Source organism: Haliotis rufescens, unplaced genomic scaffold (assembly GCF_023055435.1).
Source record: "Haliotis rufescens isolate VD_foot unplaced genomic scaffold, xgHalRufe1.0.p SCAF_33, whole genome shotgun sequence".
Lineage (NCBI taxonomy): Eukaryota > Metazoa > Mollusca > Gastropoda > Lepetellida > Haliotidae > Haliotis > Haliotis rufescens.
In genome coordinates this window covers 2,787,568-2,804,824 of record NW_025964035.1, presented here as the reverse complement: position 1 = coordinate 2,804,824, position 17,257 = coordinate 2,787,568, and the positions used below count along the sequence as shown (strand labels likewise).

General features: G+C 45.6%; 1 protein-coding gene across 9 annotated transcripts in view; it reads right to left on the bottom strand.

The window, feature by feature from the left end:
* LOC124128424 (calexcitin-2-like) overlaps positions 1-17,257 on the bottom strand; it is a 92,117-nt gene that overhangs the window by 57,296 nt on the left and 17,564 nt on the right. The window contains exons 4-7 of one of the 9 annotated variants that reach the window (XM_048380756.1): positions 10,787-10,841; positions 6,963-7,031; positions 5,298-5,366; positions 3,794-3,848 (exon numbers count right to left, since the gene is read on the bottom strand). The exons of 2 other annotated variants lie outside the window; for them this stretch is intronic. In XM_048380756.1, the coding sequence (XP_048236713.1) occupies positions 3,794-3,848; positions 5,298-5,366; positions 6,963-7,031; positions 10,787-10,841 (248 nt within the window). Of the gene's footprint in view, positions 1-850; positions 906-3,793; positions 3,849-5,297; positions 5,367-6,962; positions 7,032-10,786; positions 10,842-17,257 lie in introns of all 9 variants that reach the window. 6 more of the 9 variants (XM_048380757.1, XM_048380758.1, XM_048380760.1 and 3 more) reach the window with 6 other exon arrangements.

Sequence of the window (17,257 nt, the reverse complement as noted above, 5' to 3'; positions counted from 1 at the left end):
TAGAGTGTGGTGTGGTGGGCTGTGGTGTGGTACTGTGAGATGTAATAGAGTGTGGTGTGGTGTGGTGTGGTACTGTGTGGTGTAATAGAGTGTGGTCTGGTGTGGTGTGGTGTGGTGTGGTACTGTGTGGTGTAATAGAGTGTGGAGTCTTGCAGTGTGGTGTAGAAGAATGTGTTGAGGTGTGGTGTGGTACTGTGCAGTGTAGTTGAGTGTGTTGTGGTGTGATGTGGTACCGTGTGGTGTAATAGGATGTGGTGTGTGTTGTGGTGTTTTGTGGTACTGTGTTTTGTGTTGTGTTGTGGTGTTGTGTGTTGTGTGTTGTGGTACTGTGTGTTGTGGTGTGGTACTGTGTGGTGTGTTGTGTGTTGTGGTGTGGTGTGGTACTGTGTGGGGTAGTAGAGTGTGTTGTGGTGTGGTGTGGTACTGTGTGGTGTAATAGGTGTGGTGTTGTGTGGTGTGGTACTGTGTAGTGAAGTAGAGTGTATTGTGGTGTGGTGTGGTACTTTGTGGTGTAGTAGAGCGTGTTGTAGCGTGGTGTGGTAGTGTGTGGTGTAGAAAGAGTGTGTTGTGGTGTGTTGTGGTACTGTGTGGTGTGGTCTGGAACTGTGTGGCGAATAGGGTGTGTTGCGGTGTGGTGTGCTAGTGTGTGGTGTAATAGGATGTGTTTAGGTGTGGTGTTGTACTGTGTGGTGTAATAGGGTGTGGTGCGGTGTGGTGTTGTGTGGTGTTGTGTGTGGTGTGGTGTGGTGTGTGGCGTGGTACTGTGTGGTGTAGTAGAGTGTGTTGCGGTGTGGTGTGGTGTGGTGTGTGGTGTGTGGTGTAATAGGGTGTGGTGTGGTGTAAAATTTACCTTTCTCTTCCTGCTTTGTCTCTTGTTTGGAGCGTCGAGAATCGTCTGATCCGAACTGATTGATTTGAAGTATAAATAAGATATAGCTATTGTAGTTTGCAATACATTATGACAGGTAAATACATTATGACATGTGATGTATTCACTTCTATTATTTATTCTAGTAATGCTTGTGACAATACTCGTGATCATGGATTTATCAAAATGGTAAACGTCTTCGTGTGACTTTAAATGTCGTGTGTTGTAGTAAATTGTATTAAAAACTGCGGTAATTCGTAATAACTGCACTGTGGTAAATTGTGACAACTCCCTGCGGTAATTCGTAACAACTGCACTGCGGTTAATTGTAACAACTGCACTGGGGCAAATTGTAATAACTGCACTGCGGTAATTTGTTACGACTATACTGCAGTAAATTGTAATAACTGCACTGTCAGTAAATTGTAATAATTGAGATCGGCAATTCGTAATGAATGCACTGGGGTCAATTTTAACAATTGCTCTGCGGTAATTTGTAATAACTGCACTGCAGTAAATTGTAATTACTGTATTGCGGTAAATTGAAATAACTGCACTTCGGCAAATTGTAACAACTGCACTGGAATAAATTATAACAACTGCACTGCGGTAAATTGTAATAACTGCACTGCAGCAAATTGAAACAACTGTACTGTGGTAAATTGTAATAACTGCACTGCGGCAAATTGTAACAACAGTACTCCAGTAAATTGTCATAACTACACTGCGGTAAATTGTAATAACTGCACTGAGGTAAAAAGCAATGACTGCACTGAGGGAAAATATGATAACTGTACTACAGTAAATTGTAATAACTGAACTACTCCTAATTGTAACAATTGCACTGTGCAAAATTATAATAACCAATGTGGTGAAATATATAAACTTTACTGCGGTAAATTGGAACCACTGCACTGCGGTAAAATATAATAACTGTACTGCGGTAAATTGTATTAACTGTACTGCAGAAAACTGTAATAACTACACTGCGGGAAATTGTAGCAACTGCACTGTGCTAAATTGCAACAACTGCACTGTGCTAAATTGTAGGAACTGCACTGTGCTAAATTGTAACAATTGCACTGTGGTAAATTGGAACAACTACTCTGTGGAAAATTGTAATAACTGCACTGCGGTAAATTGTAACAACTGCACTGCGGTAAATTGATACAACTGCACTGAGGTAAATTGTAACAACTGCACTGAGGGAAATAGCAATAACTGCACTGAGGTAAAATATGATAACTGTACTGCAGTAAATTGTAATAACTGAACTACTCCTAATTGTAACAACTGCACTGCGCTTAATTGTAACAACTGCATTGGGCAAAATTATAATAACCAATGTGGTGAAATATATAAAATTTACTGCGGTAAATTTAAACAACTGCACTGCGTAAAAATATAATAACTGTACTGCGGTAAATTGTAACAACTGTACTGCAGTAAACTGTAATAACTACACTGCGAATTGTAGCAACTGCACTGTGCTAAATTGCAACAACTGCACTGTGCTAAATTGTAGCAACTGCACTGTGCTAAACTGCAACAACTGCACTGTGCTCAATTGTAATAACTACACTGCAGTGAATTGTAGGAACTGCACTGTGCTAAATTGTAGCAACTGCACTGTGCTAAATTGCAACAACTGCACTGTGCTCAATTGTAATAACTACACTGCAGTGAATTGTAGGAACTGCACTGTGCTAAATTGTAACAACTGCACTGTGCTAAATTGTAACAACTGCACTGTGCTAAATTGTAATAACTACACTGCAGTAAATTGTAAGAACTGCACTGTGCTAAATTGTAACAACTGCACGGTGCTAAACTGTAATAACTACACTGCAGTAAATTGTAAGAACTGCACTGTGCTAAATTGTAACAACTGTACTGCGCTAAATTGTAATAACTACACTGCAGTAAATTGTAACAACTGCACTGTGCTAAATTATAATAACCACTGCAGTAAATTATAACATCTGTACTGCAGTAAATTGTACTTACTTAACATGCGATGAATTGTAATAAGTGGTGTAATAGGGTATGGTGTGGTACCGTGTGCTGTAGTAGAGTGTGGTGTGGTGGGCTGTGGTGTGGTACTGTGAGATGTAATAGAGTGTGGTGTGGTGTGGTGTGGTACTGTGTGGTGTAATAGAGTGTGGTCTGGTGTGGTGTGGTGTGGTGTGGTACTGTGTGGTGTAATAGAGTGTGGAGTCTTGCAGTGTGGTGTAGAAGAATGTGTTGAGGTGTGGTGTGGTACTGTGCAGTGTAGTTGAGTGTGTTGTGGTGTGATGTGGTACCGTGTGGTGTAATAGGATGTGGTGTGTGTTGTGGTGTTTTGTGGTACTGTGTTTTGTGTTGTGTTGTGGTGTTGTGTGTTGTGTGTTGTGGTACTGTGTGTTGTGGTGTGGTACTGTGTGGTGTGTTGTGTGTTGTGGTGTGGTGTGGTACTGTGTGGGGTAGTAGAGTGTGTTGTGGTGTGGTGTGGTACTGTGTGGTGTAATAGGTGTGGTGTTGTGTGGTGTGGTACTGTGTAGTGAAGTAGAGTGTATTGTGGTGTGGTGTGGTACTTTGTGGTGTAGTAGAGCGTGTTGTGGCGTGGTGTGGTAGTGTGTGGTGTAGAAAGAGTGTGTTGTGGTGTGTTGTGGTACTGTGTGGTGTGGTCTGGAACTGTGTGGCGAATAGGGTGTGTTGCGGTGTGGTGTGCTAGTGTGTGGTGTAATAGGATGTGTTTAGGTGTGGTGTTGTACTGTGTGGTGTAATAGGGTGTGGTGCGGTGTGGTGTTGTGTGGTGTTGTGTGTGGTGTGGTGTGGTGTGTGGCGTGGTACTGTGTGGTGTAGTAGAGTGTGTTGCGGTGTGGTGTGGTGTGGTGTGGTGTGTGGTGTGTGGTGTAATAGGGTGTGGTGTGGTGTAAAATTTACCTTTCTCTTCCTGCTTTGTCTCTTGTTTGGAGCGTCGAGAATCGTCTGATCCGAACTGATTGATTTGAAGTATAAATAAGATATAGCTATTGTAGTTTGCAATACATTATGACAGGTAAATACATTATGACATGTGATGTATTCACTTCTATTATTTATTCTAGTAATGCTTGTGACAATACTCGTGATCATGGATTTATCAAAATGGTAAACGTCTTCGTGTGACTTTAAATGTCGTGTGTTGTAGTAAATTGTATTAAAAACTGCGGTAATTCGTAATAACTGCACTGTGGTAAATTGTGACAACTCCCTGCGGTAAATTGTAACAACTGCACTGCGGTAAATTGTAATAACAGCACTGCGGTAAATTCTAACAACTGTACTGAGGTAAATTGTAACAACTGCACTGCGGTAAATTGTAATTACTGCACTGTGGCAAATTGTAAAACTGCACTGTGGTAAATTGTAATAACTGCACTGTGGTAAATTTGAACAACTGCACTGCGGTAAATTGTAATAACTGCACTGCGACAAATTGTTACAACTATACTGCAGTAAATTGTAATAACTGCAGAGTGGCAATTCATAATGAATGCACCGAGGTAAATTTTAACAATTGCTATGCGGTAATTTGTAATAATTGCACTGTCAGTAAATTGTAAGAACTGCACTGCGTTTAATTAGAATAACCAATGTGGTAAAAAATATAAACTTTACTGCGGTAAATTGGAACAACTGCACTGTGGCAAAATATAATAACTGCACTGCGGTAAATTGTAACAACAGTACTGCAGTAAATTGTAATAACTACACTGCGGTAAATTGTAATAACTGCACTGAGGTAAATAGCAATAACTGCACTGAGGTAAAATATGATAACTGTTCTGCAGTAAATTGTAATAACTGAGCTACTCCTGATTGTAACAATTGCACTGCGCTTAATTGTAACAACTGCACTGTGCAAAATTATAATTACCAATGTGGTGAAATATATAAACTTTACTGCGGTAAATTGGAACAACTGCACTGCGGTAAAGTATAATAACTGTACTGCGGTAAATTGTAACAACTGTACTGCAGTAAACTGTAATAACTACACTGCGGTAAATTGTTGCAACTGCACTGTGCTAAAATGTAACAACTGCACGGTGCTAAATTGTAATAACTACACTGCAGTACATTGTAAGAACTGCACTGTGCTAAATTGTAACAACTGCACTGTGCTAAATTGTAATAACTACACTGCAGTAAATTGTAACAACTGCACTGTGCTAAATTATAATAATCACTGCGGTATTATAACATCTGTACTACAGTAAATTGTACTTACTTAACATGCGATGAATTGTAATAAGTGGTGTAATAGGGTATGGTGTGGTACTGTGTGGTGTGGTGTTGTGTGTGTTGTGGTGTGGTGTGGTTCTGTGTGGTGTAGTAGAGTGTGTTGCGGTGTGGTGTGGTGTGGTGTGTGGTGTAATAGGGTGTGGTGTGGTGTAAAATTTACCTTTCTCTTGCTGCTTTGGCTCTTGTTTGGAGCGTCCAGAATCATCTGATCCGAACTGATCGGTTTGAACTATAAATAAGATATAGCTATTGTAGTTTGCAATACATTATGACAAGTAAATACATTATGACATGTGATGTATTCACTTCTATTATTGGTTCTAGTAATGCTTGTGACAATACTCGTGATCATGGATTTATCAAAATGGTAAACGTCTTCGTGTGACTTTAAATGCCGTGTGTAGTGGCAAATTGTATTAAAAACTGCGGCAATTCGTAATTACTGCACTGCGGTAAATTGTAACAATTGCACTGCGGTAAATTGTAACAACTGCACTGCAGTAAATTGCAATAACTGCACTGCACAACTGCAGTGTGTCGTGTGGTGTAGTGTAGCCTGTCTTTTGTCATGTCGTGTGTGTAGTGAAGTGCAGCGTGTTGATTGTCATGAAGTGTGTGTGGTGTGGTGTTGTGTTGTGTGGTGTAGCGTGTTGTTTGTCATGTGTGTGTTGTGTGGTGTAGTGTAGTGTATTTCGGTGTGGTGTGGTACAGTGTGGTGTAGTAGAGTGTGGTGTGGTGTGGTACTGTATAGTATGGTGTGGTGTGGTGTGATGTGGTGTGGTACTGTGTGGTGTAATAGGGTGTGTTGCGGTGTGGTATTGTGTGATGTAATAGAGTGTGGTGTTGTGTGGTGTGGTACTGTGCGGTGTAAAAGGGTGTGGTGTGTTGCGGTGTGGTGTAAAAGAGTCTGTTGCGGTGTGGTGTGGTACTGTGCAGTGTAGTAGAGTGTGTTGTGGTGTGATGTGGTACCGTGTGGTGTAATAGGGTGTGGTGTGTGTTGTGGTGTTTTGTGGTATTGTGTTGTGTGGTGTTGTGTGTTGTGTGTTGTGGTGTGGTGTGGTACTGTGTGGTGTAATAGAGTGTGGTGCGGTGTGGTGTGGTACTGTGTGGGGTAGTAGAGTGTGTTGTAGTGTGGTGTAATAGGGTGTAGTGTGATAGTGTGTGGTGTAATTGGGTATAGTGTGGTACTGTGTGGTGTAGTAGAGTGTGTTGTTTTGTGGTGTGGTACTGTGTCGTGTAATAGAGTGTGGTGTGGTGTGGTGTGGTGTGGTGTGGAACTGTGCAGTGTATTAGAGTATGTTGCAGTGTGATGTGGTGCAGTGTGGTGTATTAAGGTGTGGTGTGGTGTGGTACTGTGTGTTGTGTGTTGTGGAACTGTGTGTTGTGTTGTGTGTTGTGGTGTGGTGTGGTACTGTGTGGTGTAATAGGGTGTAGTGTTGTGTGGCGTGGTACTGTGTGGTGTAGTAGAGTGTGTTGTAGTGTGGTGTGGTAATTTGTCGTGTAATAGGGTGTGTTGTGGTGTGATGTGGTACTGTGTGGTGTAATAGAGTGTGTTGTGGTACTGTGTGGTGTGGTCTGGAACTGTGTGGTGTATTAGGGTGTGTTGTGGTGTGGTGTGGTGCTGTGTGGTGTAATAGAGTGTGGTGTGGTACCGTGTGGTGTAGTAGAGTGTGGTGCGGTGTGGTGTGGTACTGTGTGGTGTGGTGTTGTGTGTGGTGTGGTGTGGTGTGGTGTGGTGTGGTGTGTTGTGTGGTACTGTGTGGTGTAGTAGAGTGTGTTGCGGTGTGGTGTGGTGTAATAGAGTGTGATGTTGTGTAAAATTTACCTTTCTCTTGCTGCTTTGGCTCTTGTTTGGAGCGTCCAGAATCGTCTGATCCGAGCTGATTGGCTTAAACTATAAAAATAAGATATAGCTAATGTAGTTCGCAATACATTATGACAGGTAAATACATTACGACATGTGATGTATTCACTTCTATTATTGGTTCTAGTAATGCTTGTGACAATACTCGTGATCATGGATTTATCAAAATGGTAAAAGTCTTCGTGTGACTTTAAATGCCGCGTGTTGTGGTAAATTGTATTAAAAATTGCGGCAATTCGTAATAACTGCACTGGGGTAAATTGTAACAACTGCACTGCCGTAAAATGTAACAACTCCCTGCGATAAATTGTAACAACGGCACTGCAGTAAATTGTAATAACTGAACAGCAATAAATTGCAATAACAGCAGTGTGGTAAATTGTAATAACAGCACTGTGGTAAATTTTAACAACTGTAATGCGGTAAATTGTGACAACTCCCTGCGGTAAATTGTAACAACGGCACTGGAGTAAATTGTAACAACTGCACTGTGGTACATTGTAACAACTGCACTGCACAACTGCAGTGTGTCATGTGGTGTGGTGTAGCCTTTTTTTTGTCATGTCGTGTGTGTAGTGAAGTGCAGCGTGTTGATTGTCATGAAGTGTGTGTGGTGTGGTGTTGTGTGGTGTGGTGTAGCGTGTTGTTTGTCATGTGTGTGGTGTGGTGTAGTGTAGTGTATTGCGGTGTGGTGTGGCACAGTGTAGTGTAGTAGAGTGTGGTGTGGTGTTGTGTTGTGTGGTGTAGCATGTTGTTTGTCATCTGTGCGTGGTGTGGTGTAGTGTAGTGTATTGCCGTGTGGTGTGGTACAGTGTAGTGTAGTAGATTGTGGTGTGGTACTGTATACTGTGGTGTGGTGTGATGTGGTGTGGTACTGTGTGGTGTTGTAGAGTCTGATGGGGTGTGGTGTGTTACTGTTTGGTGTAATAGGGTGTGTGGCGGTGTGGTGTGTTACTGTGTGGTGTAATAGGGTGTGTGGCGGTGTGGTACTGTGTGATGTAATAGAGTGTGGTGTGGTGTGGTGTGGTGTGGTACTGTGTGGTGTAATAGAGTGTTGTGTGGTGTGGTGTGGTGTGGTACTGTGTGGTTTAATAGAGTGTGGAGTGTTGCGGTGTGGTGCAGATGAGTGTGTTGTGGTGTGTTGTGGTCCTGTGTGGTGTGGTCTGGAACTGTGTGGTGTAATAGGGTGTGTTGCGGTGTGGTGTGGTAGTGTGTGGTGTAATAGGGTGTGTTGTGGTGTGGTGTGGTACTGTGTGGTGTAATAGGGTGTGTTGCGGTGTGGTGTGGTCTGGTACTGTGTGGTGTAATAGGTTGTGGTGTGGTAGTGTGTGGTGTAGTAGAGTGTGGTGTTGTTTGGTGTGGTAGTGTGTGGTGTAGTAGAGTGTGTTGTGGTGCGTTGTGGCACCGTGTGGTGTAGTAGAGTGTGTTGTGCTGTGGTCTGGTTCTGTGTGGTGTAGTAGGGTGTTGCGGTGTGGTAGTGTGTGGTGTAATAGGGTGTGTTGCGGTGTGGTGTGGTAGTGTGTGGTGTAATAGGATGTGTTGTGGTGTGGTGTGGTACTGTGTGGTGTAATAGGGTGTGTTGCGGTGTGGTGTGGTCTGGTACTGTGTGGTGTAATAGGGTGTTGTGTGGTACCGTGTGGTGTAGTAGAGTGTGGTGTTGTGTGGTGTGGTAGTGTGTGGTGTAGTAGAGTGGGTTGTGGTGCTTTGTGGTACCGTGTGGTGTAGTAGAGTGTGTTGTGGTGTGGTCTGGTTCTGTGTGGTGTAGTAGGGTGTGTTGTGGTGTGGTGTGGTACTGTGTGGTGAAGTAGAGTGTGTTGTGGTGTGGTGTGGTGTAATAGAGTGTGTTGCGGTGTGGTGTGGTAGTGTGTTGTGTAATAGGGTGTGTTGTGGTGTGGTGTGGTACTGTGTGGTGTAATAGGGTGTGTTGCGGTGTGGTGTGGTCTGGTACTGTGTGGTGTAATAGGGTGTGGTGTGGTACCGTGTGGTGTAGTAGAGTGTGGTGTTGTGTGGTGTGGTAGTGTGTGGTGTAGTAGAGTGTGTTGTGGTGCGTTGTGGTACCGTGTGGTGTTTTAGAGTGTGTTGTTGTGTGGTCTGGTTCTGTGTGGTGTAGTAGAGTGTGTTGTGGTGTGGTGTGGTACCGTGTGGTGTAGTAGAGTGGGTTTTGGTGTGATGTGGTACCGTGTGGTGTAGTAGAGTGGGTTGTGGTGTGGTGTGGTACTGTGTGGTGTAGTAGAGTGTGTTGTGGTGTGGTGTGGTCTGGTACACTCTACTACACCACACGGTACCACACCACACCCTATTACACCACACAGTACCAGACCACACCACACCGCAACACACCCTATTACACCACACAGTACCACACCACACCACAACACACCCTATTACACCACACACTACCACACCACACCGCAACACACTCTATTACACCACACACTACAACACCACACAGTACCACACCACACCACAACACACTCAACTTCACCACACAGTACCACACCACAGCGCAACACACCCTACTACACCACACAGAACCAGACCACACCACAACACTCTCTACTGTGTGTTGTGGTGTGGTGTGGTACTGTTTGGTGAAGTAGAGTGTGTTGTGGTGTGGTGTGGTACTGTGTGGTGTGGTTGTGTGTGGTGTAAGTAGAGTGTGGTGTTGTGTGGTGTGGTAGTGTGTGGTGTAGTAGAGTGTGTTGTGGTGCGTTGTGGTACCGTGTGGTGTTTTAGAGTGTGTTGTGGTGTGGTGTGGTACTGTGTGGTGTAGTATAGTGTGTTTTGGTGTGGATTGGTAATGTGTGGTGTAGTAGAGTGTGTTGTGGTGGGGTGTGGTACGGTGTGGTGTGATCTGGTACTGTGTGGTGTATTAGGGTGTGTTGCGGCGTGCCGTGGTAGTGTGTGGTGTAATAGGGTGTGATGTGCTACTGTTTGGGGTAGTAGAGTCGGGTGTGGTGTGGTGTGGTACTGTGTGGTGTGGTCGTGTGTGTGGTGTGGTGTGTGGTTTGGTATTGTGTGGTGTAGTAGAGTGTGTTGTGGTGTGGTCTGGTAGTGTGTGGTGTAATAGGGTGTGGTGTGGTACCGTGTTGTGTAGTAGAGCGTGTTGAGTCGTGGTGTGGTACTGTGTGGTGTAGAAGAGTGTGTTGTGGTGTGTTGTGGTACTGTGTTGTGTGCTGTGGTACTGTGTGGTGTAGTAGAGTGTGTTATGGTGTGTTGTGGTACCGTGTGGTGTAGTAGAGTGTGTTCTGGTGTGGTCTGGTACTGTGTGGTGTAGTAGGGTGTGTTGTGGTGTGGTGTGGTACTGTGTGGTGAAGTAGAGTGTGTTTTGGTGTGGTGTGGTACTGTGTGGTGTAGTAGAGCCTGTTGTGGCGTGGTGTGGTACTGTGTGGTGTAATAGGGTGTGGTGTGGTGTGGTGTGGTGTGGTACTGTGTGGTGTAATAGGGTGTGGTGTGGTACCGTGTGGTGTAGTAGAGTGTGGTGCAGTGTGGTGTGGTGTTGTGTGTGGTGTGGTGTGGTACTGTGTGGTGTGGACTGGAACTGTGTGGTGTAATAGGGTGTGTTGCGGTGTGGTGTGGTACTGGGTGGTGTAATAGGGTGTGTTGTGGTGTGGTGTGGTACTGTGTGGTGTAATAGGGTGTGGTGTGGTACCGTGTGGTGTAGTAGAGCGTGGTGAGGTGTGGTTTGGTGTGGTGTGTGGTGTGGTACTGTGTGGTGTAGTAGAGTGTGTTGCGGTGTGGTGTGGTGTGTGGTGTAATAGGGTGTGGTGTGGTGTAAAATTTACCTTTCTCTTGCTTCTTTGGCTCTTGTTTGGAGCGTCGAGAATCGTCTGATCCGAACTGATTGGTTTGAAGTATAAATAAGATATAGCTATTGTAGTTTGCAATACATTATGACAGGTAAATACATTATGACATGTGATGTATTCACTTCTATTATTGGTTCTAGTAATGCTTGTGACAATACTCGTGATCATGGATTTATCAAAATGGTAAACGTCTTCGTGTGACTTTAAATGTCGCGTGTTGTAGTAAATTGTATTAAAAACTGTGGCAATTCGTAATAACTGCACTGTGGTAAATTGTAACAACTGCACTGCGGTAAATTGTGACAACTCCCTGCGGTAAATTGTAACAACTCCCTGCGGTAAATTGTAATAACTGAACAGCAATAAATTGTAATAACTGCATTGCTTTAAATTCTAACAACTGTTCTGCGGTAAATTGTAACAACTGCACTGCGGTAAATTGTAATTACTGCACTGCGGTAAATTGTAAAACTGCACTGTGGTAAATTGTAACAACTGTACTGTGGTAAATTGTAACAACTGCACTGCGGTAAATTGTAACAACTGTACTGTGGTAAATTGTAACAACGGTACTGCGGTTAATTGTTACAACGGCACTGTGGTAAGTTTGAACAGCTGCACTGCGGCAAATTGTAATAAAACTCCACTGCGACAAATTGTTACAACTATACTGCCGTAAATTGTAATAACTGCAGAGCGCAATTTGTAATGAATGCAAAGAGGTAAATTTTAACAACTGCTCTGGGGTAAATTGTAACAACTGCACTGAATATTATTGTAATAACAACACTGCGGTAAATTGTAACAACTGCACTGCGGTAAATTGTAACAACTGCACTGCACTACTGCAGTGTGTCGTGTGGTGTAGTGTAGCCTGTTTTTTGTCATGTGTGTGTGGTGTGGTGTAGTGTAGTATATTGTGGTGTGGTGTGGAACAGTGTGGTGTAGTAGAGTGTGGTGTGGTGTGGTACTCTATAGTGTGGTGTGGTGTGGTGTGGTGTGATGTGGTGTGGTGTGGTGTGGTGTGGTGTTTATGTGGTGTGGTAGTGTGTGGTGTAGTAGAGTCTGATGGGGTGTGGTGTGGTAGTGTGTGGTGTAATAGGGTGTGTTGCGGTGTGGTGTGGTACTGTGTGGTGTAATAGGGTGTGTTCCGGTGTGGTGTAATAGAGTGTGGGGTGTTGCGGTGTGGTGTAGAAGAGTGTGTTGCGGTGTGGTGTGATACTGTGCAGTGTATTAGAGTGTGTTGTGGTGTGATATGGTACCGTGTGGTGTAATAGGGTGTGGTGTGGTGTAAAATTTACCTGTGTTGTGGTGTTTTATAGTCCTGTGTTTTGTGGTGTTGTGTGTTGTTTGTTGTTGTGTGGTGTGGTACTGTGTGGGGTAGTAGAATGTGTTCTGGTGTGGTGTAATAGGGTGTAGTGTGATAGTGTGTGGTGTAATTGGGTATGGTGTGGTACTGTGTGGTGTAGTAGAGTGTGTTGTTTTGTGGTGTGGAACTGTATGGTGTGGTGTGGTACTGTGTGGTGTTATAGAGTGTGGTGTGTTGCGGTATGGTGTAGAAGATTGTGTTGCGGTGTGGAGTGGTACTGTGCAATGTATTCGAGTGTGTTGCGGTTTAATGTGATACAGTGTGGTGTAATAGGGTGTGGTGTGGTGTGGTACTGTGTTGTGTGTGTTGTGTTACTGTGTGCTGTGGTGTGGTACTGTTTGGTGAAGTAGAGTGTGTTGTGGTGTGGTGTGGTACTGTGTGGTGTAGTAGAGTCTGTTTTGGTACTGTGTGGTGTGGTCTGGAACTGTGTGGTGTAATAGGGTGTGTTGCGGTGTGGTGTGGTAGTGTGTGGAGTAATAGGGTGTGTTGTGGTGTGGTGTGGTAGTGTGTGGTGTAGTAGAGTGTGTTGTGGTGTGTTGTGGTACAGTGTGGTGTAGTAGAGTGTGTTGTGGTGTGGTCTGGTACTGTGTGGTGTAATAGGGTGTGGTGTGGTACCGTGTGGTGTAGTAGAGTGTGGTGTTGTGTGCTGTGGTACTGTGTGGTGTAGTAGAGTTTGTTGTGGTGTAATGTGGTGTGTTGTCGTGTGTTGTGGTACCGTTTGGTGTAATAGGGTGTGGTGTGGTGTGGTCTGGTACTGTGTTGTCTAGTTGGGTGTGTTCCGGTGTGGTGTGGTACTGTGTGGTGTAGTAGAGCGTGTTGTGGTGTGATCTGGTACTGTGTGGTGTAATAGGGTGTGTTGCGGTGTGGTGTGGTACTGTGTGGTGTAATAGGGTGTGTTGCGATGTGGTGTGGTACTGTGTGGTGTAATAGAGTGTGGGGTGTTGCGGTGTGGTGTAGAAGAGTGTGTTGCGGTGTGGTGTGGTACTGTGCAGTGTATTAGAGTGTGTTGTGGTGTGATGTGGTACTGTGTGGTGTAATAGGGTGTGTTGCGGTGTGGTGTGGTACTGTGTGGTGTAATAGGGTGTGTTGCGGTGGTGTGTGGTACTGTGTGGTGTAATAGGGTGTGTTGCGGTGTGGTGTGGTACTGTGTGGTGTAATAGAGTGTGGGGTGTTGCGGTGTGGTGTAGAAGAGTGTGTTGCGGTGTGGTGTGATACTGTGCAGTGTATTAGAGTGTGTTGTGGTGTGATATGGTACCGTGTGGTGTAATAGGGTGTGGTGTGGTGTAAAATTTACCTGTGTTGTGGTGTTTTATGGTCCTGTGTTTTGTGGTGTTGTGTGTTGTGTGTTGTGGTGTTGTGTGGTACTGTGTGGGGTAGTAGAATGTGTTGTGGTGTGGTGTAATAGGGTGTAGTGTGATAGTGTGTGGTGTAATTGGGTATGGTGTGGTACTGTGTGGTGTAGTAGAGTGTGTTGTTTTGTGGTATGGTGTAGAAGAGTGTGTTGCGATGTGGAGTGGTACTGTGCAGTGTAGTAGAGTATGCTGGTGTGATGTGGTAGTTTGTGGTGTAGTAGAGTGCGTTGTGGTGTGGTCTGGCACTGTGTGGTGTAGTAGAGTGCGTTGTGGTGTGGTGTGGTACCGTGTGGTGTAGTAGAGTGTGTTGTTGTATGCTGTGGTACTGTGTGGTGTAGTAGAGTGTGTTGTGGTGTGTTGTGGTGTTTACTGTGTGGTGTAGTGGGGTGTGTTGCCGTGTGGTGTGGTACTGCGTGGTGTGGTAGAGTGTGTTGTTGTGTGGTCTGTTACTGTGTGGTGTAAAGGGTGTGGTGTGGTACCGTGTGGTGTAGTAGAGCGTGGTGTTGTGTGGTGTGGTGTGGTACTGTGTGGTGTAATAGAGTGTGTTGTGGTGTGGTGTGGTACTGTGTGGTGTAGTAGAGTGTGTTGTGGTGTGGTGTGGTACTGTGTGGTGTAGTAGGGTGGGTTGTGATGTGGTGTGGTACCGTGTGGTGTAGGAGAGTGTGTTGTGTTGTGGTACTGTGTTGTGTAGTAGAGTGTGTTATGGTGTGGTGTGGTACCATGTGGTGTAGTAGAGTGTGTTGTGGTGTGGTCTGGTACTGTGTGGTGAAGAAGAGTGTGTTTGGGTGTGATGTGGTACTGTGTTGTCTTGTCTGGTTCTGTGTGGTGTATTAGGGTGTGTTGCGGTGTGCCGTTGTAGTATGTGGTGTAATAGGGTGTATTGTGGTACTGTGTGGTGTAGTAGAGTGGGGTGCGGTTTGTTGTGGTACTGTGTGGTGTGGTGTTGTTTGTGGTGTGGTGTGTGGCATGGTACTGTGTGGTGTAGTAGAGTGTGTTGCGGTGTGGTGTGGTGTGTGGTGTAATAGGGTCTGGTGTAAAATTTACCTGTGTTGTGGTGTTGTGTGTTGTGTCTTGTGGTGTGGTATGGTACTGTTTGGGGTAGTAGTGTGTGTTGTGGTGTGGTGTAATTGGGTATGGTGTGGTACTGTGTAGTGTAGTAGAGTGTGTTGTGGTGTGGTGTGGTGTGGTAGTGTGCAGTGTAGTAGAGTGTGTTGTGGTGTGTTGTGGTACAGTGTGGTGTAATAGTGTGTGGTGTGGTGTGGTCTGGTACTGTGTTGTGTAGTAGGGTGTGTTGCGGTGTGGTGCGGTACTGTGTGGTGTAGTGTGTGGTGTGGTGTGGTCTGGTACTGTGTGGTGTAATAGGGTGTGGTGTGGTACCGTGTGGTGTAGTAGAGTGTGGTGTGTTGCGGTGGGGTGTGGTACTGTGCAGTGTAGTAGAGTGTGTTGTGGTGTGTTGTGGTACCGTGTGGTGTAATAGGGTGTGGTTTGGTGTGGTCTGGTAATGTGTTGTGTAGTAGGGTGTGTTGCATGTGGTGTGGAACCTTGTGGTGTAGTAGGGTGTGTTGTGGTGTTGTCTGGTACTCTGTGGTGTAATAGGGTCTGGTGTGGTACCGTGTGGTGTAGTAGAGTGTGTTGTGGTGTGGTGTGGTACTGTGTGGTGTAGTAGGGTGGTTTGTGGTGTGGTGTGGTACCGTGTGGTGTAGTAGAGTGTGTTGTGGTGTCGTGTGGTACTGTGTTGTGTAGTTGAGTGTGTTGTGGTGTGGTGTGGTACCACACCACACAGTACCACACCACACCAGAACACACTCTACTTCACCACACAGTACCACACCACACCCTATTACACCACACACTACCACACCACACAATACCACACTCTACTACACCAAACGGTACCACACCACACCCTATTACACCACACACTACCACACCACATCGCACCACACTCTACTACACCACACGGTACCACACCACACCCTATTACACCACACACTACCACACCACACCACAACACACTCTACTTCACCACACAGTACCACACCACACCCTATTACACCACACACTACCACACCACACAATACCACACTCTACTACACCACACGGTACCACACCACACCCTATTACACCACACACTACCACACCACACCGCACCACACTCTACTACACCACACGGTACCACAGCACACCCTATTACACCACACAGTACCAGACCACACCACAACACACTCTACTACACCACACGGTACCACACCACACCCCAACACATTCTACAGTGGTACTGTCGGTGTAGTAGAGTGTGTTGTGGTTTGTTGTGGTACTGTGTGGTGTAATAGGGTGTGGTGTGGTGTGGTGTGGTACTGTGTGGTGAGGTAGAGTGTGTTGTGGTGTGGTCTGGTACTGTGTGGTGTAATAGGGTGTGGTGTGGTATGGTGTGGTACTCTGTGGTGGAGTAGAGTGTGTTGTGGTGTGGTGTGGTACTGTGTGGTGTAGTAGGGTGGTTTGTGGTGTGGTGTGGTACCGTGTGGTGTAGTAGAGTGTGTTGTGGTGTCGTGTGGTAGTGTGTTGTGTAGTTGAGTGTGTTGTGGTGTCGTGTGGTACCACACCACACAGTACCACACCACACCACAACACACTCTACTTCACCACACAGTACCACACCACACCCTATTACACCACACACTACCATACCACACAATACCACACTCTACTACACCACACGGTACCACACCACACCCTATTACACTACACACTACCACACCACACCGCACCACACTCTACTACACCACACGGTACCACACCACACCCTATTACACCACACAGTACCACACCACACCACAACACACTCTACTTCACCACACAGTACCACACCACACCCTATTACACCACACACTACCACACCACACAATACCACACTCTACTACACCACACGGTACCACACCACACCCTATTACACCACACATTACCACACCACACCGCACCACACTCTACTACACCACACGGTACCACACCACACCCTATTACACCACACAGTACCAGACCACACCACAACACACTCTACTACACCACACTGTACCACACCACACCCCAACACATTCTACTGTGGTACTGTTGGTGTAGTAGAGTGTGTTGTGGTTTGTTGTGGTACTGTGTGGTGTATTAGGGTGTGGTGTGGTGTGGTGTGGTGTGGTACTGTGTGGTGAGGTAGAGTGTGTTGTGGTGTGGTCTGGTACTGTGTGGTGTAATAGGGTGTGGTGTGGTGTGGTATGGTGTGGTACTCTGTGGTGAAGTAGAGTGTGTTGTGGTGTGGTGTGGTACTGTGTGGTGTAGTAGATTGGGTTGCGGTGTGGTGTGGTAGTGTGTGGTGTAATAGGGTGTGGTGTGGTACCGTGTGGTGTAGTAGAGTGTGTTGTGGTGTGGTGTGGTACTGTGTGGTGTAATAGGGTGTGGTGTGGTGTGGTGTGGTACTGTGTGGTGAAGTAGAGTGTGTTGTGGTGTGGTGTGGTAGTGTGTGGTGTAATAGGGTGTGGTGTGGTACCGTGTGGTGTAGTAGAGTGTGTTGTGGTGTGGTGTGGTACCGTGTGGTGTAGTAGAGTGAGTTGTGGATTGGTGTGGTACCGTGTGGTGTAGTAGAGTGTGTTGTGGTGTGATGTGGTACCGTGTGGTGTTGTAGAGTGTGTTGTGGTGTGGTTTGGTACCGTATGGTGTAATAGGGTGTGTTGCGGTGTG